This window comes from Nothoprocta perdicaria, unplaced genomic scaffold (assembly GCF_003342845.1).
Source record: "Nothoprocta perdicaria isolate Ctin4 unplaced genomic scaffold, notPer1 scaffold_34, whole genome shotgun sequence".
In the NCBI taxonomy this organism is placed as follows: domain Eukaryota; kingdom Metazoa; phylum Chordata; class Aves; order Tinamiformes; family Tinamidae; genus Nothoprocta; species Nothoprocta perdicaria.
Window position 1 is genome coordinate 5029341 of NW_020455577.1, and position 26600 is coordinate 5055940.

The window sequence follows — 26600 nt, forward strand, 5'->3', positions numbered from 1 at the left end:
TGTCACTTTCTTTCCATATGTTTAAAGAGCATATAACCGAGGCGAATGGCTAACCAAGTTATGTGTGTGCAGAAGGAATCAAGAGAGCAATCAAATCAAAGACTTCTGACTTGCTAAGAAAAATTGTATCTGAAGGAAAGATGATGATCAATACAAGAAGTGCATGTAATGAAAAAAGCAAGTTAACTTATAGTCGGAAATGATATATTTTGCTTAAAAAGTTATTAATTAGGATGAGGTGTCAGAGAAGTGAGGCAACAGAAATCCACATTCAGGGATTTGCAGTGATTAAGGCCTTTCAGTATCTTCATATTTTCCACTCAGTAAAATGTATTCAAGCATAAATGTAATAATTCTATCAAAAGCCATTGCCAGAGAAAAGAGCTAAAGCAGTGTCATTGACTCTGTGGAGTAATGTATTTTTGAATATGGAGATTTATTTTAATGCTATATACAATTTCTGTTAAAATGTCAATCTGTTTTTAATGCTGATAGTATTTGACATCTAAGAACCTTCTGAGTCATCTGGAAGTAGAAAACACTAATCCTCTCAGCCATCTAATTAAACAAGTAGATATTTCCTTCCTTTTACAGACTGTAGTGTTAGCTTATAGCAGGAGAAAGGATATTTTGTAAGAGACTGTCTCTCACGGGGCCCATTAGAACATATCCGACTAAATAAGGGACTCTTGCAATCGTGCCAATAGAGCCTAGAAGTTGCTCAGAACATGTGTACCAGGGAGCTACCCTGGTATTGGGAAGTCTTCATCAAGGAAGAGCACAGCCATTGCTATTTGTGACTTGCGGCCTCTTACCTGAGTTTTATTTACCTTATTCATGTTGGACATTGATACCTCTCTAGCTCTTCTAGGCAGAAGAAGACACACAGGTAAAAGAGCATAGAGAGAGAGATGTATTACTTAGGCTTATAGAGATAATGCTTCTGATTTCAGAAAGGTTACTCAGAGAACTTGGTAGTCCAAATTAAAGCTGATTCTCCTGTGTGGTCCAATAGAAGGGTATTTTTTTCCTGGCACTAGTATTTGCTTTTTTATTACTTTTGTATTGGGTTATTTTTTGAAAAGTGTTGTTTTTTTCCATAAATGAGTAACTGTACTGAATTGTTTATGCTACCTTATTTCCTTAAGCTTTACTCCTAAGTAAAGGTTAAGATGCTTTCCAATTTTGCTAATATAGTTTGCTGCCACTAACATGAGAATGCCTGATATTTTTCCATTTACAATGTAGTATACACCAGAAGATTTTATTGAATATGACTATGAGTATGGGGATGCAGATTATAAAGAAACTGACTCTGTAACAGAGGGACCCCCACTGTTCGAGGAGACAGTAGCACAAACAGAGGTAACAGTCTGGTCTGTTTGTTGTGTGGTGTCCAGCTGTCCCCTACCATGTGGTTTGTCATTTTGTGTCTTCTGCATATAAGCTTAAATACTTCCTTTCTTTACGCTATAGCTGTAATACTTTTACTTAGAGATGGAAGGTCTCACAGCTGACAGCATTCGTCTCGCATTTGCTTACCCACCTTTCGTTCATGCTTTCTTTCTGCAATTTCTTTTCATTTTATTTATGTTTTCCCATTCCATCTTTCACCACGTTTGCAGAAAAAGAAAGCCAAGGCCATAAAGAAGAAGAGGACAGTGGCCGCTAGCTCAAAGGACAAACCCCAAAAGGCCACAACAAAAAAATCTGAAAAATTTGCATCCAGGAAGAAGAAAAGTTATCAAGCAGCAACAAAAGGCAAACTAGGGGTAAAGGTAGCAAAGAAATAATCAAGATCTTTCCCAGACCAAGACTGGAAGATCTCTGATCATGAGAAAAAAAATAGACTTAACCCCACCAGATCCGTACATGTCTGGCTAATACCATAACCTGAATAAAGTGATACCTCCTGAGTTTTTCCTACATGACTTTTTCTTTTTTTTTGTTTTAATAATGTGCTTTTTTCTTTAATACTAGGCAAATATTGTGGATGAATTCCAAGAATATAGCATAGCTGACCCTGACTACGGGTACCAGACAGAGGCTCCTTCCAGAACAACTGAAGCAAATGAGGTAATAATGATGCTGAGAAAAGGATAGGTGAAAATACTTATTGATTGAAATCAGTTCTCAATAACTAACAAAACAAAGCCATGTTATTAAAGGAAGAATGTCTGTCTCTGAAAATATACATGTCTATAATCACAATTAATGTGATGCTTTCCCAGCCACTTTGAGAACCACGTGTTTTCTTGGGCAAAACTCCCACTAATTGTGTAGAGATCTACTGAATTTTTAGACAGCAAATTAGAATCTATAATCCTGGAAGTCCTGCAGTAATATATGCTATGGGAATGCAGGGTTGTTGCATCCAGTGGGGATGTAAATGGAACTATGCCTAGCATAAACTTGATCAAATACTAGGCATAGTCCTCTTCCTCCTCCAAGAGGAAGAGAGATCACTTGAATACTTTCTGCCGCTCTCAAGACTCAGCATAAAAATGAGCTTAACAAAGGCAAGGAATGGCTTCCACCTACTTGATCTGCAGCGCAAATTTCTCACTGTTGCTTTTCGCTCTGAAACCAGGCAGAAGGAACTGGGTATCATTCTCCCGAGGAACAGTTCCTGTACACCTTCAACTCGAACATTTTTCCCAAAGGTAGATTCCGCTTATGCTCATTGAACTCTATTTGAAATACACTCTCCTAAATCCTTAAAAAGTCATTCTTTAAGATTCAGTAGTGAATCATAACTAAAACCACCTGGTACATTAAGCATGTTAGTTGTATACAACTGCATTCAGCTAGCTGATTTTTTAATTTTTTTTTTTTTTTTTTTGCTTCATGAAAAATAGCAGCATACTGAAATTGAGTTGGAAGCCATCCTTTCCTTTTAACAGTTATTCAGCCAACAAAAACAAATTATACGCTTCTCACTGAGATTCTATTCAAATGAAACACTGTATTTTGAACTCTTCAAAAGAGATATTATAAATCATGTTCAAAAGCCACATTTTTAGAAATCCACAGTGACAAGCCTGAATATTACTTTTTAGTAATATTACTACATCCTAAAGCCAGTGTTGATTAATATGTTTACATATTAATTAATACAAGTAATGGCTGATTACAAGAAATGTATATTTTTCTTTTTCTTTCACACATTCCTTTCAAAATGAAGATAAACTGCTTAAAAGATGTACAAATCTCACCCCTCTGCCCATGAAAGGAATCCTGAAGAATCCTAAAAGGCCATGAGGTCTTTTAGACTGTCTTTGGAATTAGAAAATAATTGTTCAACACTTCATTTGACTTAAAAAGGATAATGAAAAAGAGGAAAAGAATCCCAGTCTTTTTCCTCCTATGCATCTTGGAAGGTAAAGGTAAATTAAGAGATATTTTAGTTGTTCTAGTGTAAGCTGTGATGAAGACAGCTATATTTAAATCATTCTGCCTCTTGGACAATTAGAGGTTAATTGTGCAATAGTGTGTTTGTTATGAGATAGATCCAAATTCTCTCTTTACTGAGAGCAGCACTGCATAAAGACAAAACTTTAGAATTGGCTCAGATATGTATTTACCCTATCTGTAAAGTAAAAGTCATAGCCCTGTAGCTAATGGAATTAGGAAATTATTAGGTCCTCTATTTTAACGCAATATATTTCAAAATCATGATTGGTTCTTATATTATTAATGACCTTAGGTATTGATCAGCTTCTGTTATTTTTAAAAAGCTTTGAAAATATTTTTAAGATTGCATTCTTTCTGGAGCATCTATCGTAGGAGAAAGAATAAGCGAGTTGGGCCTGTTTGGCCTGGAGAAGACTGAGAGGGAATCTGATTAATAAGTGAGGGAAGTGAGGGATTAATACTTGAGGGAAGAATGTAAAGAAGATGGGGCCAAATCTTCTCAGTGGTGGCCAGTGACAGGACAAGTTGTTATGGGTACAAACTGAGACACAGGCAGTTCCAACTGCATGTGAGGAAAGAAACTCTTCCTATGAGGGTGACAGAGCCCTGGCACAGGCTGCCCAGGGAGGCTGTGGAGTCTCCTTCTCTGGAGGTCTCCCAAACCTGCCTGGATGCTCCCTGTGCCACATGCTCTGGCTGTCCCTGCTGGAGCAGGAGGTTGGACTGGATGCTCTCTAGAGGTCCCTCCAGCCTCAACCATTCTGGGATTCTGGGAATATCTGTCTCATATTGGTAATATTGAAGTTCTGATTTTTTTTTTCAGAACTATACTTCCAAGAGAGCTGTGTAATAGCCAAACAGATTTTTTTCCCCCCACAAATGGTTTTGTACATCTCGCATACAAGCACAAAGCTTGTTGTAAGTTGATTGCTTGGTTTGACACTTTGCATAATTGAGGATGAAAGCTGCAAGCAATACTTAGTGTACAGAAATGTCCGCATTCATCTTTTATGTGTTTTGCAGATGGAATTTTGATTCTGCCAAAAAAAAAAATGCTGTAAAAGACATGAACCATAGCTTTTTGAGTAATATATGGCTGTAATATCATTAAAATGAAAAAAAAAAAAAAAAGAAGTTGAAACATATAGCTTGGCATTATTATTTATTAACACCAGATAGTGAAGATGGCAGGCCCAAATTAAAGTGATGCTTGTGCTTCCTGTACATGGTTATTGTAAACAGTTCTCAATTCATTTTTTTTTGCTCATTTCATGTGTGTGTTGATTCATGAACACTTGACATTAGAAGTGTGAAACCAAGCAGGGAGACTTAACTATATTTGGCACTGAAGTAATATTAAGCAAGCAACATATAATGCTAGATATCTCGTGTTCAATGTCTTGGGAAATTCAAGAAAAATGTATAAAAGCATTATTTCTTTTACTACATGTGTACATATGTGATCTTTTAATTGCTCTGAAAGCCTGGACCTCCATTCTTTCAGACTCTAATTAAAAGATAATATGCTGTAGTTCTGCTGTTCTCTTTTCTTTTTGACAAGTCACCGTAGTTGATCAGCATATGCTTACATTGCTTTACTAACAGTAACCCACATATTCCTCCTATTCCCAAATCTTTGCTATATGAATAGCAAAATCCTGTTGAAGAAGTGTTTGCTGAAGAATACGTGACTGGAGAGGATTATGATAAAAAAACTGAGGAAACTGAATATGGAAGCAGAGGAGTAAACCTCAGTGAATCTGATCTTCTGGTAGATGGCGATTTAGGCGAATATGATTTTTATGAATATAAAGAATATGAAGAGAAACCAACTGATTCTACTAATGAGGAGTTTGGTCCAGGTGTTCCTGCAGAGACTGATATCACAGAAACAAGTGTAAGTTGGTTGCAGGCATAATGCAGTATTAATTAAAGTAATTTAATTTAGCATTCTGTTAGGTGTGGAGCCTGATCTAGAAGTCATTGTGCATTTTTAGAAATGTTCTGTCTGCTTTTGGTAGGTTTTGGATCAAGCCTATCCTCTTGTCTAAGTAATTCTGAGCTATTTAATTTCATTAATAATTTTTTGTTCTCATGTTGAATGATGTAAGGGAGGGTTGAAGATGGGAGGGAGAAAAGGAGAAGAGGAACACCGAGAATAAATGATAACATAAGCACAGTTTTTAAAATGTTTTTAGACTAGAGCTAAAGCTGGAATCTTTGATATAATTATTGGATGCAATTGCAAGAACTGTGAAAACTTGTAATGATTATCCTAAAAAAAGCTGAAATGTATATGCGTATCTATGAAGTTATGGCTTTAGGGAAAGTTATCCCTACCTTCCAGAGGGAAAGCTCACGAGTGGAAGACGAAGGTCTGAACTCATTCATGAAAGTAAGCTTAGGCAATGGCAATAAGTTTATGATCTTACAGGAGTGATACAGCAGCCCTGCATATAAAGGGAGATAGGATGACACGGTGGATCCTGTGAATCATGCACTTTTTCTGTGTTTTATAGCTCCCTTCTCCCTTTGACTTAATCGTAGGCTGCACAGCAAGGCTTTAGTTTTCCCTTAGTTGTGCCAAGAGCCTCATTCACCAGACTGTGGAAGCTGCAAAGAAAAGTAATACTACTAAGGCTGAAAGAAGAATTAATTGGATTTTTAATAGGGAAGGCCATGAATGTGTGAGAAAGTAGACTTTCATTTGCAGTATCTGCCGACTCTTCTTTTTATTTTTTCTTCCTAAATTCAAAATTTCAGTTAGCAGAGTATCCAAGAAACAACAGCAAATGCTGTTAGCCCAATTCAGTCTGCCAGCCTTGAAACTCATACGTTTATATTGCATTTATCACTCCCTTCTAAAACCCCGTTGGAGTGAGAGTATTTCTTTTTTGATGATTCCTATCTGTGCAATGTGATACAGGTGTACTTTTCTGCTAGCTCGGATGGGGACACTGTGGCAGAGTGACACAGAAAAGGTCAGATTATCTGCAAAGCAAAGAGCCCTTAAGGCACCCTTTGTACTGGCATTAAGCAAATGACTCTGTCGACTCTCTTCTCAAGTATAAATTTCACCTTAAAATCCCTTTCTACAAAAACTGAAGTTGTCAGGAGGCTCGAATGAGAAACAGGTTCTTGGCTCTAATCTTTGCCAGCTTTATTATTGCAACTCCCATATGCTGAACCTGTGACATCCCATCCTTTCCCTTAAATATTTGGAAGTATTTAGAACAAGTGGAGTTCTAATTTTGAGGCAGACTGAAGTATACACAGTGTTATCCTTGTTGGGATATCCTTGAACAGAATCTTGCGTTTTTAGGCACCATAAGGTAATTGTGTAAACTTAGGACAGAAAAATTAGTCTTTGTTTCTCTGATGAAAAGCCTGATTTTTAGCACAGAAAAAAAGGAGGACAAATGGAAATAGTGGGATTTCAATGTCTCAAACAATATATGAAAAAAGAACTGTTTCAGACTAGACCTCCGTTAAGCTTTCATAGTATAGAATAGGATACTGCTAATCAGAAAGGATCAGTACTTGACACCAATGAAGTGTCGTTGGTGTCATGAAGATTGACTGATTGGTGTCATGAAGATCTTAATGCACTTGAATACAGTGTTGCTGCTTCTTAATATAGGGATAGGAAATGCTAATAGTGATCCGTGTAGAGGAGGGACTGTTAAAATTTTAATGATTCCACAAGTTTGAATGTATGACACTAAGTGCATACTGCTTTTCAAAATTTGGGCAAGCATGTTTACCATTTTTCTGCACTATGAGCAATCTGATGCAGAAGTCAGTGTTAGGACATGAGAATAGATTAGATGATTTCAGGTGAACCTGTGCAAAAACAGTCACTCAGCTCATTCAACTGGTAGAATTCCTAGTTGTATTACAATGCATTGAAGTGTTGATGTCTTTATAATACTTGTAGGCTTTCAAGACAGGTAATGTTTCCAAAAAAAGTGAAGAGTTAATCACATAGTTATCTATAGATCTCACTGCTTATCTTATGTGATCTATCACATTGTTATGCTTCTAAGTTACTGCAGTTATTTTGCCATTAGCATTTTTTAGTGACCTGTTATTTAGGCACTTCTGTTATCTTAGTCTTGAACCTAAATCTTCCCATAGAGCTGATCCTATAAGAAATATACAGCCAATGCTAACTCCTATGGTTAGGAAGAAAAGCTCACTGTCCATGTAATACAACTTAATGATTACATTACCACTTAACACCTTTTCCAAGGCATTAAGTCATAACCTCTTACATGGTATGGATGTCTAATCTCATTCAGTTAGGAGCATGGAGAATATTGTCCATATGGAGCCAAAGGATCTTTCTTCACAGGTTATTTTTGGGTTGTTCAACTCAGGAAGCCATGAAGAGTCATTGTTTATTATTGTATCATAAGCGAGGAATGTGTTTATTTGAATAAGAAAAAATGAACTTTGTAATTTACACATAGAAATTTGAGAATCGAAGTCCAGAATCTTTGTACAAACCATGGAATAAGCCTTAATGCAAACTCTTGAATCTCACTGAAAAACTCATTTTATCACTGTAAATCTTACAAAATCCAACAATTTGAAAAGTATACCTTTTTTCCTGTTTTTCTATTCCTCATATATTATTAAATATTTTGAATCCACATGTTTTGTGCCTATGATATATTTTTCATAGTACAGCTCTTTTCCAGCTTTAGCTTTTAGTTGCAGGTTGTTGCACCAAATCCTTAGACTTTCTGCTTATTTTATTTTGCTGGGGGGTGCTTTTCTCCTGGCCAGGTACTTGGACATGGGGCTTATGGAGAGAAAGGACAAAAGGGAGAACCAGCTGTGATTGAACCTGTAAGTACGGATGTGTCTGTTTTTTCTTAAGAACTATACAACATTCATATATACAACAGTGTTGAAGGTCAATATCAAACCATGTCATTTGTAGTAGGATAATAGCACCTAATATATATGATCTATGAAACAGTCATCTGCAGCATTTCTCATAAAAGGATCCAAAGTAGGTTTCAACCTGCATTTGTGAGCTAAATTTCAAGTGTCTTTACTGTAATCATGTTTTTATTTTTCTTGAAAAAGAAAGCCATTTCTGTTTTATAGCATTAAACTTTGTGTACAGAGGATCCTTGGAATGTGAACTTTAATTGTTCAACCAAAATATATCATTTATATACATACATATGTATACACAACACTAGTAACATATATAAAAATAGCATGTATCTGTGTGTATATATCAGCTATATATAAATTTTTAATCTTTATTTCATTAAGCTTCTGTCAAGAGATAACCAATTTACAATCTTTTTTTTCTCTCCTCCCAGGGTATGCTCATTGAAGGCCCACCGGGACCAAGAGGACCTGCTGTATGTAGACTGAATATACCTTCACTTTATTTTCACTTTCATTTATGCACTGCACTTTGTATTTATGAATTAACATAATCAGTCACATCATAGTTCACAGAGGTATATTGAGCTTCACATTTTGGGATGGGAATAAAAGGGTCAGCTCCAGCATCTTCAGTGACAGCGTGCTGGAAACCCAGTGCCCATGAAAATCAAAGAATTTGTACGAAAAAAAAAATCCTTGTAAGAAAAGGGGGGAAAAAGAAAGTATGCATTATAATAATTTCTTTTCTCCACATATATCTTTAACATAACTTTGGGGAGAAAAAAAAATGTTCAAAAACATGTTGCTAGCAGTTACTCAACATAATAATTTATCATTCATTTTCCGTAGGGTCTTACAGGTCCCCCAGGTTTACAAGGTCCCGTTGGTCCTCCAGGTGACCCTGGTGAAAGGGTAAGTAAATATACAGACTTTGCTGAGTATTCACAATATGTCTTACTCTTACATTTAGTGTAAGAAAGATCTTGATCTTAAATATATATGCTTAGTTGAAGAGATTTCAGTTGAATTAAGACTAATCTACTCAGCTGTAAATCTGCACAAATACTTCATTAGAAGCAAGAATATGTACTGTAAATACAAGAAAAAAAAGGTTAAGTTCCTATTTGTCTATATTTTTCTGAAAGCTTTGATGTGAAATATTAAAAAATGTAATGAAGTAATTACAACCCTCCAAGTAAAAAGTTTTCATCTGCATTTCAGTAATTTTTTGGAAGAAGAGCATGACCTCAAAATGCAGAAAATACAAAGGGTATTGCTCTACAGAAACAAAATATACATAGAAATTATTTAGCTTACTCAAAGAGTTTAGAGAGGCTCAGCAATGTGAGATTTCTATAACAAATGAAGTAAGCACAAGATCATAGTGCAAATCTCAGCTTAATTTATTTAGTGATGACTAGAGCCTCTGTAAATAGATACCTCGTACCTATGTGTGTGTGTGTGTGTGTATATAATGTATATGTATAAATAAGATAATTGAAGAGAATAGCTCTTTCTCCCATTCTTGAAGGTTCTCAGAACCTGTGTCCTTATTTGTCTCACTGATTATGACCAACATTCTCACATCATTTAAAAAACTATTAAGTCTCCAAGTGCACCATAAGAATACTGGTTTAAGTATGTGTGGGTGACTCTGTAGATTTATGTTATATAGCCATCACTTTGTTCTCATCTCTTCCCCTCGTCCCTTTGTTTTCACAGGGTCCACCTGGCCGCCCTGGTCTTCCTGGTGCTGATGGCTTAGCAGGTCCCCCAGGAACCATGTTAATGTTGCCAGTAAGTAGGATTATGATTCCATAGTAGTATGTCTCCAAAAAGAGGAGTGTATTTCAAGAAATGCATCTGATTTTGTCTTTGGAATAAGAAGAGGTTCTTGTATGATATAATCATTTGAAGATGATTTGGTACTATTTTTCCTCAGACAAAATGTAGACTTCAGCTTCTGCTTGACTGGCAAATTGGAACATTTTATATGTGTTGCGGATTACAATCAGAAATGACTAATTCACTTACTGAAATCCCCCTCATATTTTCAACTGTACAATATATTGTAAATAAGCAGTTTACTGCTGCATAAAGAGCACCTTCTCCTCTTGACATGGAGAATTTTGTGCATGGAATGCTTAAAATTGGACTCTAGTGACTCATTTGATGAGACAGTGCATCCTTTGGATAGAAATATATGCATGTTGTCAGCTCTTCTCCCACTGGAGTCAAAGCAAAACACCATCTGTTTTCGCATGAGGAGGAACAAGCCCAAAGCTGTTTAAGTGCCTTGCAGGTTTCTCTGGTATGAGGAGTACTATGTGAATGGAATTCATTATTCCTAAGTGTATGTGAGAGAGTTGATGAAAACTGTCATCCCAGAGAATTGCTACACCAGTCAAAAATGACGGTGCGGTGGTTTTGATAAGGTACACTTAGGAAAAAGGCTTATAGCTGTCCTGATGGATGTTTAAGGAGCCTTATATCCTACTGGTATCAATGAGAACAGGAAGATTTTGTGAAGTTGATTTTCTAATTATGAAACAATCAGTGGAAGTTTATTAAAATAAGCTATTTTTTGACCTCATGTTTGTACTAAGGCTCACTTCTATTATCACAGCTGGCTGTATAAGAAAAATGTTTATTCACTAATAGCTAGTTGAAAAAAATGCCACTGAGGCATAACTCCTGAGGGGAATTATTCCCAAATCTTCCAACAGTTATTGCTGGGACAGCAGAAAGATGTATCTTTTATCGGTTTGGTCCATTAAGGATAGCAACTGTTGGCTAATCTATCCATCACTTTGGAAAATCTTTCTATCCATATTTTTAAATGCTAATATGTTAGACTGCAAGTGATTTACCAAGTTAGAACAGATACATCTGGGGATGCAAGAAATTTGGTATCCTGCATCCTAGACTAGTAGCAGAATCACCATCCACTTCTTGTCCATATTTTGGATTTAATATAAGAAATTACACAAAATGATATTATTTCTCGCTAAGTGACTCAGGGTCATATTTGCTAGCTATTTGCAGCACATAGTTTTTGCACTGAGTTTTCTAACCTGCTATAAATGCATGACAAGAAGTACAACATCATGTTGACTGAAATGCAGTTATCCTGAAAAAAACACTAGCGGTATAAATATCTCGCAGTAGTCAGTATGGTTAGGTAGATAAAAAAAAAAAACACTTTTGTTCTTATCAGGATTCTAAGCTTTTACTCTTAGAAAGATTCTAAGTCTTTGGCTACACATGGGAGATACTTTTCTTTGTGGGACAAGTGACTCTTCATATGAGGGGCTTGAAATCATCATTCTTAACAAACAAGAATCAAACACAATAGCTCTTCAAATGCATGCAGAATAATTTAAGCACCTTTGCTTGGAAAAGTACTTTGTAGAAGTGGTTGATTCTGTATTATGTCGATCCTCTCAAACTCTGCTCTCCTTTCACACTGTACCTGGCTTGATAAACCTCTTGCTTTCTAATTTTGAAAAAGCCAAGTTCATCTATGTGAAGTGATGAGTTTTCCAAAACTTTCAAAAAGCTCTTCCACTGTGATAATAGACCTCAGTAGACATGCATCAACAACCTTGCCACCTTTAGGCATAGGCAAATTGAACAAGCTGCTGAAGCTGGAAAAGATTCTTTATTTAAGAATTGTCAGAAGCAACACAAAACTGTTTCATTTTAGATACCAAATATTTTTTCTAAGTGAAGGTACCTTAAGCTGATTTGCATTTCTGTACGGGTAGTTAGAGATAATACTGAGAATTTATTATAAAACAAGTTCTATTTGATACATGAATTTAATGAGATATTGCTGATAATTAGAATCCATTCTGATTAAAATTCACCTCAAAAAGTCAAAACAAAAAGAAAAAAAATCTACAAATCCAATGAAATAAACTGTTTTCTCATAAAGGATTAGATTTGTGCTCCAGTTTTAATCTGTTATTCATAACCAAATATTCCTGCTGGATCCAGAGGTCCCAGTACAGCAGTCTTTTAATGTTACGGAATGGTGGCATAGTGGAATGAATTGAAGAGTTTATTTTTTCACTTTTGCAGTGCAGTGAATTTTTTGCAGTTGCTATGAATAATAAATACGATTGGAACTTAACAAATTCTGAATTCCTTTTCTTGTTTTGATGCTTGCAGTTCCGCTTTGGTGGAGATGGTGAAAAGGGTCCAACAATCTCAGCTCAGGAGGCTCAAGCACAAGCCATTCTTCAGCAAGCTAGGGTAAGTATGAAAAGCCTGCAGTGAAAATTGCTAGAAGGGTTTATGTCTCCACATACAGTTCCATTTTATAGGCTGGAGGATGTGACGGAAAGAGCTGTAAACATCATCTTGTGAGAGTGGATATCCTTATTAACAACTGAGTTAGCGGTGGCAGTTGTTTACTAATGCGTTATGAAATGGAGTTATGCAATTTGAGTGCTGGATGGACCGTTTTCTCTTGATACTTGCCGCTTTACTCTGTTTTTTCTTCTCCTCAGATTGCTATGAGAGGGCCACCTGGTCCCATGGGACTCACTGGAAGACCAGGCCCCGTGGTATGTAAACAAATCTTGTCTTACTTACCTACATCTGTGCATTTGTACTAGTCTAATTTAAAATGAGCCTGATGTAGTGAAGGCCATGGTTTGTATTCTTATTCAAGGTCTGCAATGCAATCTAAATGTTAAAGCGGGTTTTCATGTGGATTTGGGGGTGTTTGAACAGAGCACCCTGACAGACTTAAAGAAAAAAGCTGGTGACTATCCATGTATAACTATGTACACCTTTGCAGTCAGTTATCTGTGTGATGATATTCACAAAGTTTCCTGTGAAATGTGAAGCTCTGCAAAGGAGATAGTAAAGCAAGAGTGTGCAGAATGGCCATTATTTAAGGTGCATCTGAAAAGTTTTTAAGAGTCATTCAAATAATCAAAAAAAGTGTAGATTTCTAAAGGAAATCTATTTCTTTACTTTGAACCTGAATTTGAACCCCATGCTGCTAATACTACATGATCTCTAAAATGCAGCTCTCCGTCTGCATGGTTGATCTTTGGTTTATATTTGGTGTTGGTCTGCACATGGAACAAGGAAAAACTTTTTCATCACAAGAGGTTTGCAATTGTATGCTCTTAAAAAAAAAAAGGAAGCACTTTAAAAGGACAATGACAGTGAAAGTAGAAAAGCAGAAACATAGCTCAGCAAGCAAAAAACACCTGATTAATCTTGTTACTGCAATTTCCTCTTTTAGGAAATGGATACTTTGCAGACTCAATAATACTCAAATACTCTAATTTAGTACTTACCATCTTTCAAAAAGTCATTATATCCCTACCACAATCCAAAATAACAAATGCTCTTAGGCTTTACAGAAAGCTTATCTTTTCTGTGTTTCTCCCAGGTGATTATATTTATCCTTTGATGTAGACAGTGCAATTCTCTTCTAGAGTTAGTGCAGCATCTATTTTTGAAGCCATGAGACTTCCACTTCATTTGGAAACCAGTATTTAGTCTACTTCGGTGGCACAGCTAGGTTGGCAAATATTTGGCCTCCTTCTAATTTGAATCTATGTATTCTGTAATTTTTATGTACATCATCATTACAGTGATAGGCACCTGGAGCACAAAGAACACTGTTAGTTCTTGTTACAACATCAGACAAGCACCTAGTTTTAAAACACACAGGAAAAATACAGTTGTGCTATTGGAGAATGAAAACAAATTATGTCTGTATAGCAAAGGGAAAAAAAAGGATGGAAGAGGTTCTTACTTGGTTTATTGGGTGAAGTAGAAGTGACTGCAGCACTGTAAACCACAATGATAGTATCATATGCACAAGACAGCAACGTGAGTTTAGACGACATCTGGTTTTCTCCTTCCTTAACAGGCAATAGCAATTTCCTTCACTGTATTTTCTTTCCACTCATTCCTAGTGTGGAGGTTTGATCACAGCTTTAAAGTGGTGGAACAGTAGTATGGGAAATACGGTTCCTTCCTCCTCTTTTGCACCTCTTTCCTTCTTTAATATGATACTTCAGCAGCAGTCATTGTTCAATGGTAACAATCAAATCATTCTCTTCCAGTCTGCATTTTTCCCCCTCTCTTTTTCTTTTTTTTTTTTTTTTAACATACAGTAATGTACAGTGGATCTGATTTTAACTGTTTGTAAGGAGAGGCAGGTGGATAAACATGAATGTAGCATCCCATCCATTATCACCTGTGGAAAATCCAGGCCAGGTTATTGCTCATCACACCGTGCATCAGTATAGCAGCACAGTGCAACTGCCAAGAGCCTCAGCAGCCCTCCCTCCTGCTCCCTCCACTGTCTGCTTTCAGTAGCAGGGAGATCCCAGGGAGGCATGAGATAGCTGCATACTGTGAAAGCCATATTTTACAGAGAATAAGGAATATTCCAGATCTTGTGCCTTCCTGATCCCCGTCAGCTCAACATGCCTTTCAAGCACCTTTGAGCGCTACATAATGGTGAAACTGCTGTAACTTGTATTCCAGGTGGGATTTCCAGCAGCCTATTTAAATCAAGTGACCTGCAGGATGTCATTCAGTTTATACAGACAAAATATTTACAGAACTCCTATAAAAAATGAGAGACTGCAAAGTCTGCAAATACCATTTGCAAAGACTGCTTTAATACTGATAGGGAATAATTCCTGCAACTGGAGTATAACCTGGCCTCACAGTCTATTTTGGAAGCCTTCATGATTTCCTCTATACAGAGTTCAACAAATGGATAATATTAATAGTTGTTTTGCTGCGATGCCACCAGGAGGCTCTAGAAATCCAGCTCTTTGATCTGGCTGCATTTTTGGCCTGGAGTTCCAGAAGCAGCTGCTGATTCTTGGTGTGTCATTTGCTTGTGTGAGCAGCTCCTTTCAAGAATGGAGTAGCTGGGAATTTTGACCTTACTGTGAACCGTATTTTGATAAATTAATTTAGTAGTCAGTAAGATACATTAAGAAACATGTCATGTATTTATATAAAAGAAAACCTTGAACAGAATAATGTTTTAGCTCCAGTCTAGCTTCAACTCAGTCTTATTCAAAATGCATGAGAAAAAAGCTCTGTGTACAGATATTAAATGTAATGAATTATACAAGGGAAGCCCATACAGGCTCTCCTCACCCACCAAATTCACTGTTCTCTCCATTGCCATTATCAGTTTAGAGTCTGGTTTTCCGTTTGCCTGGGACTTGTTTCAGTACCTGCACAGTCTGTGGAAATGTTTCTGCTCCAAGATACTACACCAGGCACTAAAACAAGCCATGAAATTACCCTGCCTTCCTTTGAATTAGAAACAGGCCTCTAGGATCTACAAAATCAGTTTTGGATTAAATGCATACATTTGGTGATCACCTATTTCAAAAGTCAGAAATGCAGAAATTCTATGTCTGTAATTGTGAACTGGTATCTTCCATCTCTGAGATTTGTATTCTTTATCAGCCTGTTGGGATTTTGAGACTATTACAACATTTGTGAGACTTTAAAGAAAACAAAACAGTCTTTGACTAATTCTGCTTCAGATTTCATGTACATTTTCTTACTCATAATAGATCTTAAGACCTATTTTGGGACTGCTGGTGGTTAAGACTTTATAGATTTTTCGAATTGGTCAGGGCTAGATGCACAAAGATCTTGTGCACAACACTGGGTGACAGCAAGGTTTTAAATAGAGGATTTTTTCATTGACTGTGATGTTTTCTGTTTGGAACCCGAAGTTGTTTCAGGACACAGAAATGAATCAAGGTGAGAAGAGACGAGTTTAATTTCTGTTGACTTCCCTGAAGCAGGTGCACTTCTGTTTGCATGATTTATGTTCTTCTGTACTGATATTTAGCTGTCAAACATTGATATAGAATGAAGGGTTATATTTCATCGCATTTAAATCTGCAGTTTTTTCTGGCTCGGACTAGATTGTAGATAATGATATATCAGGATATATCTGAAAACTCAAATGATGATTTCACACCACCTAAGAAACATGGGATTGCTTGACTTTTTTCTCTCTCTGTATTGAATGTTTAGAAATAGCAAATAACTTACTAAATTAAAACAGTGCTATATTTTTAAACTAACAGAATGTTCCTCTTTTTTCATCAAGGGTGGGCCTGGAGCAGCGGGTGCTAAAGGTGAAAGTGGTGAGCCAGGTCCTCAGGTACAATAATATTGTGTGTTATGTTTGACCTTGTGAACCTTTAAATGCTTTTCAATATAACAAAATGCATTCATATCGCTTGACAGAAATCAATCATGTGTTTCCTGCATGCAGCTGGAGAAAAATAGCTTTTACACATAGCTGGACTGTTCATTTTGAAATGACAGAGTAGTAATCATCTGCCCAACAAAGAGCATTTATAGCATGTGGAGTGTCATCACTTCAAAACCTGTTTTAATATTGTCATTCAGGTTCTTCTCTGTTTAAAATCATACATACTTTTAACTGCCATGAGTTCATGTGCAGTCATATGACCTTGGGCTCTGATGTTGTCAGATCTCATAAGGTGAAAGAGATTGAATTTAGTTGATAATAAATCAGGAAATTTTAGGAAAGACTTGACATGGTGAGAAGTAGTCTTTAGGAATCAGTAAATGCATTTGCTCTCAGCTTGCAATTATATCAGCTCTTGTGCAGTGATCTCAAAAAAACACTGGAAAACATTGATATCTTTCGTCTGAAAGCTAGAAGTAATATGGGTTTCTAACAGAAAGCATAGTAGGAGTCTTGGGAACAATGTCAGATGTCAAGTGAAATTGGAGATTTAGCACATTATTAAGTGCCTATCTTAAAAGTTCAAAGGAAGATTAGCATACAATTAAAGGAAAACAATTTCAAAAGCCCTGTGAACAGCTGTCAATCTTCCCACTTGCTTACCTACATTCTTAGTATTGTTTCTGCTCCTACTGTACAACATTGGATGCTAGTCCACTGCTACAGCCACCTGAAGAAGATGCAGTTGACTGGGGTGTGAGAAGCACACTTCCACCCCATCTTCAGTGAGAGTATCTGAAAGTGTCTGAACAGTGGAAGGAGGTTTCCAGGCTGCAGTTTGGTGTCCTTCTGGTTAGAACTGTTGAGGAGAGCTAAGATGCCAGATGAGCTATTTACTAGCACAAGTCACGCTCGGGTGTCAGTTCGGGATCTGAAATAAGTCCTTTTTGGGTTTCATCAAATAATTTTTCTATGGCAAAATTAATTTCAGCATGTGTGGAACAAGGATTTTCAAGCTGCAAGGCTAAATTCGAAAGAATGCAGCAAGCTTTTGTTTTGTTTTTGTTTTTAATATACAAAAAAGACCAATTATGCTGTATTTATGAAAATCAGTGTTAAAATTGGCAGTTTTTAGGCTGGTTCCAGTGGCGAAGTTCTATTAAAACTATTAGGAATTGTATCCAGAATCTATCTCCTAGAAAAAAATGAAAGAACTTTGTGTAATAAATAAGTAAATTACATAGTGTTCTTAAGGTGAGATATATAATTAGCTTTTTCTGCCGTTAATGTGATTCTAAGCATTACACTGTTTGAATTCAGGGTCCTCGTGGTATTCAAGGTGCCCCTGGTCCAAGTGGGAAGGCTGGCAAAAGGGTAGGTAGCAAACGGATCAAGCCTGCACTGGGTAAATATTTGCTATCTAAATATATTTGAATATTAACTCATTCCACTGCATTTTCAAATACTTGGCCTTTTGGGTTTTTCAGGGACGCCCTGGGGCTGATGGTGCCAGAGGAATGCCAGGAGAACCTGGTGCAAAGGTAAATAACGAGACCTGAAGTTTTATTTCAGTCTTGGAGTGGGCTAGACAGATTTTAAATAGGCCCCACAGCTTCTGCCATGCCAACCTCAAGCCCTGCTCTCAAGTGGAAATACTGAAGTTTCAGATAGCTGGGTCGGATGCAAGAGCTGAGAATGAATCATCTATTTAAAATATGCTAATTAATGGTAATGACTGGTAGTCTGACCCTGAAATAACTTGATTCTTTGAGCATGATTCCTAACCTTCTGAAACAGCTTTTAGTTAGAGTGGTACCAACAGTGAAGTCAGTTTGGCACCTGCAAAGTGCGGCTAGAACCAAGCTTTCATCAAAGTGTGATTTTCTCTTTATAAATAGTATAATTACAGTTCAGTGTGAAGAGTGATGGGTAGTATCTTCTCTTGCTCTGATACATAGAAGCAAATTCTTAAAGTTTGATCTGTTTCATCTATATGTGTTTCGTACAGTGAGAAAAGTGTACATATAACCACGGGTAGAAATTAGCTTCTAGGGAGAAGGCCCAATTTAGTCAGAGTAATGCAAAATATACCGAAACTGTGATTTTTCTTTCCTAGGGTGATAGAGGATTCGATGGTCTTCCTGGCCTCCCTGGTGACAAAGGTAACAGGGTAAGATAAACTTGCATGTTTTTAAACAATAGCATCACATAAATAGCATACAGTTAGCAAAAAAGACAAAATAACCCTAAGGACTACGGAGAAAGTTCAGAAAAAATGTCAGCATTTCACACTACAGAATAATATCCTTACTGTCAAGTCATGTAATGTTCATAAAACATTTTAGCAATATCAATCAATAGAAAACAATTCACTTTCATATTACTGATTTAAGTGCATGTGCAGAATTCACATCTTGACATACTCTAATTTCTTTTGATCAAATCCAGCAGGCTTAACTAATAAAGGAAACAGCAACAGAGCAAATTAGCTTGAAGTTTCTACATCAAGAGCATGTCAGATTTTAACTGCCCAAAAGCTTGCTCAGCGAATCCATGTGGGTATGTGGAAAGTAAACTGAATTGTTTAGTGTGGCTCATTACAATGACTTTTAGTTAAGGATAGATTAGAGTTAGATCAAATAAGTTAAGAAAACTTGGAATAACATTTAAAATTACTTGCATAACTTGCACTTACTGAATGTAAATCTTTAACTGTTGTTCTGGTAAGTGCAATGCACCGTAAAAGAAACACTGAATGGAAATGTCAGCACAGCCATTGCCATCTGCACTGGAGTTTGGTGAGTACAGAAGGATGGTGATGGCAGGGAGAGCGAGCATTCACTCCTCAGCAGGTTAGCTTTAGCTGCTGTGCCTCCCAGGAAATCTCACCAGTTTTAGCTACTGGCCAGCAATGTTGTTCTGTGTAATAACATCTGTGGCTACTCTTTTGAGTTCTGCTTGCAAAGAAAAAGTAGGTTCTAGTGGCATTCACAAACCTCTTGACCTGCTTTCATGCTTCTTCTTCAGAGAACGTGAAGCGATTGACTTTTTGCAGAATTGAAATCCAGCTTGATGAGCTGGAGACCAGCAGAGGGTGCTAGGCATTAGGCTCTTGTCACTGCTTAGGTCTTTCTTTGAAAGCTGAGCAGAAATTGGTTCAAAGCCAGGGGATATATCTCTGCTTTCTAGCCCAAAGTAGCTGAATTGTCACTCTATGGAACCTTCCATGACATAATTAAAGCAATTTCTTTGTTTTGATTTCTTGCAAATACTACATTGGGTATTACATTTCCTAAAGGAATCCAGAAAGAAACTAACAAACAAAAACCTTAAATCAGAACAATACATTTTGGTTGGAAACTGCAAAATAGTAATGAAAAATGCCTTCTTTTCATCAGCTTTCCCGTTCCACTGTTTAAGAATCACTGTGCTCCAGTGGGAGTCTTTGACAAACATACAATACGTGATCTATCTGGAAGAAGCTCAATTCAAAGCCAGATCAGATAGCTTTGACTCTTCAGATTCATAATCTACCAACAGCATATAATGCAAATATTTAGTGCTCTACAGCTTACAAAAAAAAAAAAAAAAAAAAAAAAAAGGAAGGAAGGAAACTAAAAGAAACTTTTTCATTGATTGTAATTACCTTTCACCTCTAACAGAATTGATGTTGAAAATTTATACATTTAAAGTAGATTTTTAGGACTTACAATAGCAACTTAGGGGATGAACTCTTTGAACATTTGAAAGATTAGGGCTATACTGCAGTTTTCACCTGGATGTTAATTGGTAGCCAGAGCACAGATCACTTGTGCCGTGTCTCATCTGTCATTTAGCATGTAGAAAGCCACATGCTGTATCATCACATCAGGTTGCTTAGTTTGAAAGCTCACCAAACTATAGAGACTGTTGCAGTAATTAATATTGGGACTAGAAAAGTACAGTTCTTAGACATTCATTCTCTCTCATGGTGACCCCAGCTCACAGAGGACAGAAAGGCAGTGGAATGAAATCCTGATATCCCTAGTAAGAGAGAGCTCTGGAATAAGTGAGTGGTTGTCCAAAATCTCCTAAGAGATTTTGAAAGAGTGGAGTCACAAGTGACTCCGTGCATCTCTGCTAGGATCCACAGCAGTGGTCAAGCTTCTTGGAGGCACTGCTAAAATTAAGGAAAGCGGCATGAATACTTGGTTGTTGTCCAATGCCAGAAGGAAGTTACAGCCTAAAAACCCACTGCCTGAAAAGAGGTCAGTCAGTGGGTTTAGAGCTATGCAGCACACTAGTTCTCTTTAAAATTGGGGAAAGAAAAATAAATGCTAAAAGCACAGTCTCAAATCCGCTGAGGCTCTCCATATATAGACTTGAAAAGCCCGAGCCTCATGGGAAGTGGGGAAGCCTGGCTCCCATCCAAACCCACAGACACGTCCCAAGGCTCTCTGTGGACTGGGGCCAGAGCAGGTCGTTCTGAAGGGTGATCATTGCACTTTACTTTGTACATTCCAAGGCCCAGCATTGGTTTATTAACCTCTGACCATTTACACATTCCTTATTTTACTGCCAGTGATACTTCGTGTTGGGGGGAAAGGATTGCTGAGAAAATGCTGTAAAATGTGGATATACATTAATACTGCATTTTGTAACAGTAGCCTCTGTATGTTCCAAGGCCAAAAGAGCTAGAGTCAAATCTTACAAATAGTTTGTTCTTTCAGAAATACTCATTTGTTTTTATACTAAGTGCAGCAAAAGATGTTGCTGGGTACTGTGCATATTTGTATTGTTATCTCAAGACTTGTTTTGACTCATCAGATGGCAGCTAACACATTTATTTCATTTCACTTTCCCATCCCTTATTGTTTCCACCCCCAATCATATTATTTTAATGACTTTCCTTATCCTGCAGGGAGACCGTGGCCCACAGGGACCCCCTGGCTTACCTGGTGAAGATGGATTAAGAGTAAGTTACTTCACATACATAGTGAAATCTACAGAAGGTTCTCATATAATCACAATATGGTCACAATATGTTTTCTTTTTCCTAAAACTCCTTTTCCCTTTCTGCAAAAACAGGGAGAAGATGGAGAAGTTGGACCAAGAGGTCTCCCAGGTGAAGCTGTAAGCGGTGCTTTTTTACCATTCTGTTTCTAGTTTGTACTCTGTTTTAACCAGAAACCACTTTCAGATTTGCTTTCCTTTCGGTTGAGCTATTCTGGATTCCAGGTATAAAAATTAGTGTGTGCATGCAGAATATTGATGCTGGCTAAAAAGCAGACAAATGAGCAATTATGTTAAGGGTGAAACACTGCTAACAAGATAAGGATTAAGTTAGGGATATATCCAGTCAAGTAAACACAACTTCTAGAATCAAAAAGGATATTTTTTATTGATGTGCTGTAAAATCGGTCACTGTAGTTAATTCACTTTGATACACAGGGATTTTACCAAACCTCTATTGCTTTGAAAATGCTTTACAAATATTTATTAGAAAACAAGAGCTGTTTGTTTGTTTGTTTTTCCTTCTCTTTCACCACTACTGTGCTGCTTTATTGCATATTTTTATGCTTGTTCCACATACAGAAGTTTCACTTCTGTCAGTAGGAATTCTGCAGGTGCTGCCACTGCAGAGCAGAGTTCTGCATTGCAGGCAAGAAATCATGCCTCAGAAAGAGGAATTTTGCCCTAGATCTCTGGTGTACTGCTAGCTGCACACAAAGGCAGAGATGCTACAGAGTCAGATTATTAGTGATTTGTATATATACAAGTTGGAGGAGGTTGGCATCTTGCCTACTTTAGCAAGTGTGTCACGAGTGAGGACACAAATAATGAAAATTAATATTCACTTAGATAGTGTGAAGTCAGAGATTATGTTAGAGGCTAAATCTTGTTCTTACTATTTAGTAGTATAGCCCTAAGCCTTCAGTGGATTTGTTCTATAGTGAAAAGAGACTCTCATTTTGGCTTTCATAATACTTTGCATTTATTATAATAAAATTATTACTATTTAAGAAATACTTACTGTATCTTTATTACATAGAAAAGTATTATTTCACCCCTAGTATAGGCATGTACAGTATGATAAAATATTTTGCATCAAAAAAGACTGGCATGTGCATGTGTGCTATTATTCAGGTCAGACTTTCATGCCAAGATGTGGCTGAAGCCTCAGTGAAAGATGCCGATGAAAGATCAGTGAAAGGGCCAATGCTCTGTACAGGCAAACAGAAACAGTTATCTCCTTCTATCTTTCTCTGAAGTGAGCACATGGCTGCCTAAAACAAAGCTTGCCCTTCCTGTTCAGGCATATGGCAGACTTCAGGAGAATCTGCTGAGAATAAGTGATTTTTTTTCCTATCCCTCCGTCCATCTTTCTGCATGGATGGATGGACAATCCATCTGTCTCTTCCCCTCCCAGACCTTACTGCTCTCCTCTCCTTATACTCTTTGTGACATTCCTTGGCCCAGTCCTTGCCCCGAGCCCCCTTTTTTTTCCTCAGAGAAATTCTTACAGGTGTTAATAAATGTTTCTTCTCCCCAGGGTCCACGGGGATTACTGGGCCCCAGAGGTACACCTGGTCCCCCTGGACAACCTGTACGTATGTATAAAACACGAAGTATTTTATCTGCAATTTATATAACAAAAAAGACAGCCCACTGAATGTTGCTTGTGTTTATATTCTTTGTCATAGGGCATTGCAGGTGTTGATGGCCCCTCAGGCCCAAAAGGAAACATGGTGAGTAAGTTGGAAATTAATAAAAGAGAGAGGATCCTAAGAATACTTTTTGCATTCTTTTTTCCTTTTCAGTATCCCACTCCTTCCATTTAATTAAAGTGCTTCATCAAAAGGTTCAGATGCCTCATGATCTTATCTTGAAAAGTCTTCTGTTCCTTAGTTTTCAGCCCAAAGGGCTAAACATGCTCTCTTTCAAGTTCCTTTAGCCCCATGGACTCCTGTGATTAGGGCTTATGTGTGGGTTGAATTCATGACTCTCTATTAACGAAAAGGCCATGATACTCATTAGCATGGAAAAAATATCATTCTGGAGAAAGAGTTGATTGCAGAGTTTAAAGAGGGGGGAACAAAGATGAGTTTGTTTTCTTTTTATTTCCAACAATGAAGATTTGTAATGTAGAAATGTACACCTAATGCCTTGGTGTTTTTTTGCATGGTAGGGTCCTCAAGGGGAACCAGGACCTCCTGGCCAACAAGGAATCCCAGGCCCCCAAGTAAGTGTAAAATAACTCTCCAAAAATATGAGCTAACATGCAGCAAATGTTTAATGAATGGAAATCAGTACGAAGAAGGCTTTTCATATGCAAACCTGATAAAGCTTGAAGGATTTTATAAATAATGCTACGAATATGCCTTGTGCGGTGGGAGCAGAACTTTCAAGTAAACTTTCAGAGGGATTTTTCATTCAGGAGAAAAATGACTCATTCAGTGTTCCTGGAATGCAGCAGGAACGGCCACACCTGGAGGAGGGCTCTGAATAGGATCTTGTTACAGTCCTACTGCCAGAATAGTGGCTTGTGCAAAAGCCTCACACAAAACTCCTGATCTGGCTGCTAACAGGGAAAAAAAGCCACTTATATTTGCAAGTGTGTTTAAACAGATTAATGAGGGACCTCTGCTAGGGTGAATGTATGTATATTGTTCTCCCTGGGTTCTCACACTGGTTTCTTTTTAACAGGGGCTTCCTGGTCCGCAAGGTCCTATTGGACCTCCTGGTGAAAAAGTGAGTTACAGCATTATCCTGGTATTTCACAGCCAGTTCTGTACAATAACATTGCTTATGTGCTTGAGGGCTTCGCTGTGCTTGAGAAAATAGTGCCCAAACATCTTAGCATTAGCAGACCTTCTTGAAACCATCAATTAAAGGAGTGATCAGTGGAGCCTCGCCTTTCCTCTCATTTGTACTTTTTGACAAGCTTAGTTTCCTCCCTTTGATCTGCATTAATTTCACTGTTAGCTTCAGAATCCAATCCACAATATTAAAGAGTGTGCAAACTTGTGTATAAGTTAATTTCACAGCATGTTGTGAAAATTAGTTTATTGCTTCCTTTTAATAACAGTTTTCTATTACCTGATATCTTTATTATTTTAAAGCCTCATTCCACTCGCGTTTCAAGGATTATATTTTGATACAGCTGTGCAGTATAATTGACATAACTGTAGTGTAAGTTTAGGGTTTTATTCTAATCTATTTGTACATGTTATTGTGGTTGGAAATGTCTATAAATTCCAAAAATATCACTATTGAATTTGCAATTGATTTTACCCCTCCCTTCCCTTTTTGCTCAATACAGTCATCATTCTTTTATTTCCTTTCCTTTGAATTTTTAATGTGTTTTAGGAGGATTTGTATGTTTTTTCCCCAAATGCCCCCTTCATGTTTTCTACCTGCCTGTATACATAGGAATTATTATTCTAACAAGATGGGCTACATCCATGTCATCTTTCACAAATGCGTACTTTGCCTTTCTGGGAGATGTAGTTTTCTAAGTCCCTTGATTTTTTGTTTGTATCTTTCATATGGTATGACCATATGGTGCTTTTCTTTTTTAATTCCTGAAATGCTAAATAGTGGTTAAATTCTGTATAGTAGGAGAGTTCTTCCCCACTCTGTTGTACATGCCCATCAAGTAATTCCTGAAGCTTCATCCTAGCATCTTGTGGAATACTGTAGGTCCTTTGTATTGGCTAAATATTGTAAGAACTGGCCTTGTGCTAATGTACTATACCATAGTATTTTACTGGATTTAGTTTTGTTATTTTTTTGGTGTAGTATTGTTTTATTATTGCCCAAATCAAGGCATTTATGTATAACTATTTTATGTAGTTAGCTCTTAAAATATTGGAAATAGAAGAGTTCTTAGTTTCTTTCCTTTTTTTTTTTTTTTTTTTTTTTTCCTCCTCTCTTTATAGGTACTCTGTGTCAGGGTACTTTACATCTCACTAGCTGATTTAAATTAGGTTAGAATACTAGAAATGATTTCAGTTAGTTTGCTGGTTTCCTATCTACTGAAATAATCATGACACTGCCTTGTGTTTGTTCTCACTTTAATACTCTTCCCTGGTTTTGAATTTAATATTAGCATGGATTAAAATATTTTAATAACAAACCTACAGTAGGTTACTAGTGTTGTCCTCTGTGAGGCTAATAAGTCTATTTACGCCAAATACACTAAAACACAAATTTGTATGTATAAACACAGGCAATAAGCATTCCACGCAAAATTTCAAGACTCTTAAATGAACATTTGATAGAAATGAGTTTTACATTTTATATCATTAAAAAAAAAATACAACTTTTGATTTTGCAATCCTGCCTTCACTAGGTTTATGTCCTAAATACAGAAGCCCCACATCTAACCATACCCCTACTATTCTCAGCTAACTTCTAGGATGACCCATTTCTGCAGGCTAGAGAGCATCTGACATACCTGCAGGTGCAGATTTTTTTTTCTATTGTAGCTAAGCAACTGTCATTTCTCCTGCAGGTTAATACACACACTACCTAAATCAAGAAGCATCCTAGATATGTTGTGTATACACTTTGAAATTCCATAATCATTTCTGAATTTCTCAGGATACTGTCTCTGAAGGAAATTGAGCAACAAATCTGAAATATAAATGCAAATATTTTTATCCTGATACTGAAAGCCCCTTTGTCCTATTTTCTTCATGCAGTGCATATTCCCAGATCTGTTCACATCAAAGATTTTCACCATTTAAGCCCATTCATGTAGAAAAATTTAATATGGGAAAAAAAATTTTAGATACTACAACTCAAGATGAAGCATTGTACTGCTAGCTGGTTCTCTTTTAAGGACAACATTATGCACAACACACTGTGTGACAGCTTACTTCCCACGATTTCTCATAGAATCATAGATTTGCTAAGGTTGGAAGGGACCTTTAGAGACCGTCTAGTCCAACACCCCTGCACACGCACATGGCATGGGACTGCATCTAAGCGGGTTTTGAAGATCTCCACAGAAGGAGACTCCACAACCTCTCTTGGCAACATGTTTCAGTGCTTT

The 26600-nt window shown here is 37.1% G+C and overlaps 1 protein-coding gene across 3 annotated transcripts in view; it reads left to right on the plus strand.

The window, feature by feature from the left end:
• The window catches only part of COL11A1 (collagen type XI alpha 1 chain), a 130491-nt gene that overhangs the window by 39774 nt on the left and 64117 nt on the right, over positions 1–26600 (plus strand). Inside the window, exons 6-25 of one of the 3 annotated variants that reach the window (XM_026043864.1) lie at positions 1249–1365; positions 1626–1778; positions 1981–2076; positions 5066–5311; positions 8206–8268; positions 8757–8798; positions 9175–9237; positions 10048–10122; positions 12499–12582; positions 12840–12896; positions 16454–16507; positions 17882–17935; positions 18049–18102; positions 18678–18731; positions 21462–21515; positions 21629–21673; positions 23094–23147; positions 23245–23289; positions 23730–23783; positions 24248–24292. In XM_026043864.1, coding sequence (XP_025899649.1) covers positions 1249–1365; positions 1626–1778; positions 1981–2076; positions 5066–5311; positions 8206–8268; positions 8757–8798; positions 9175–9237; positions 10048–10122; positions 12499–12582; positions 12840–12896; positions 16454–16507; positions 17882–17935; positions 18049–18102; positions 18678–18731; positions 21462–21515; positions 21629–21673; positions 23094–23147; positions 23245–23289; positions 23730–23783; positions 24248–24292 — 1509 coding nt within the window. Of the gene's footprint in view, positions 1–1248; positions 1366–1625; positions 1779–1980; positions 2077–3380; positions 3387–5065; positions 5312–8205; positions 8269–8756; positions 8799–9174; positions 9238–10047; positions 10123–12498; positions 12583–12839; positions 12897–16453; positions 16508–17881; positions 17936–18048; positions 18103–18677; positions 18732–21461; positions 21516–21628; positions 21674–23093; positions 23148–23244; positions 23290–23729; positions 23784–24247; positions 24293–26600 lie in introns of all 3 variants that reach the window. The other 2 variants (XM_026043866.1, XM_026043865.1) reach the window with 2 other exon arrangements.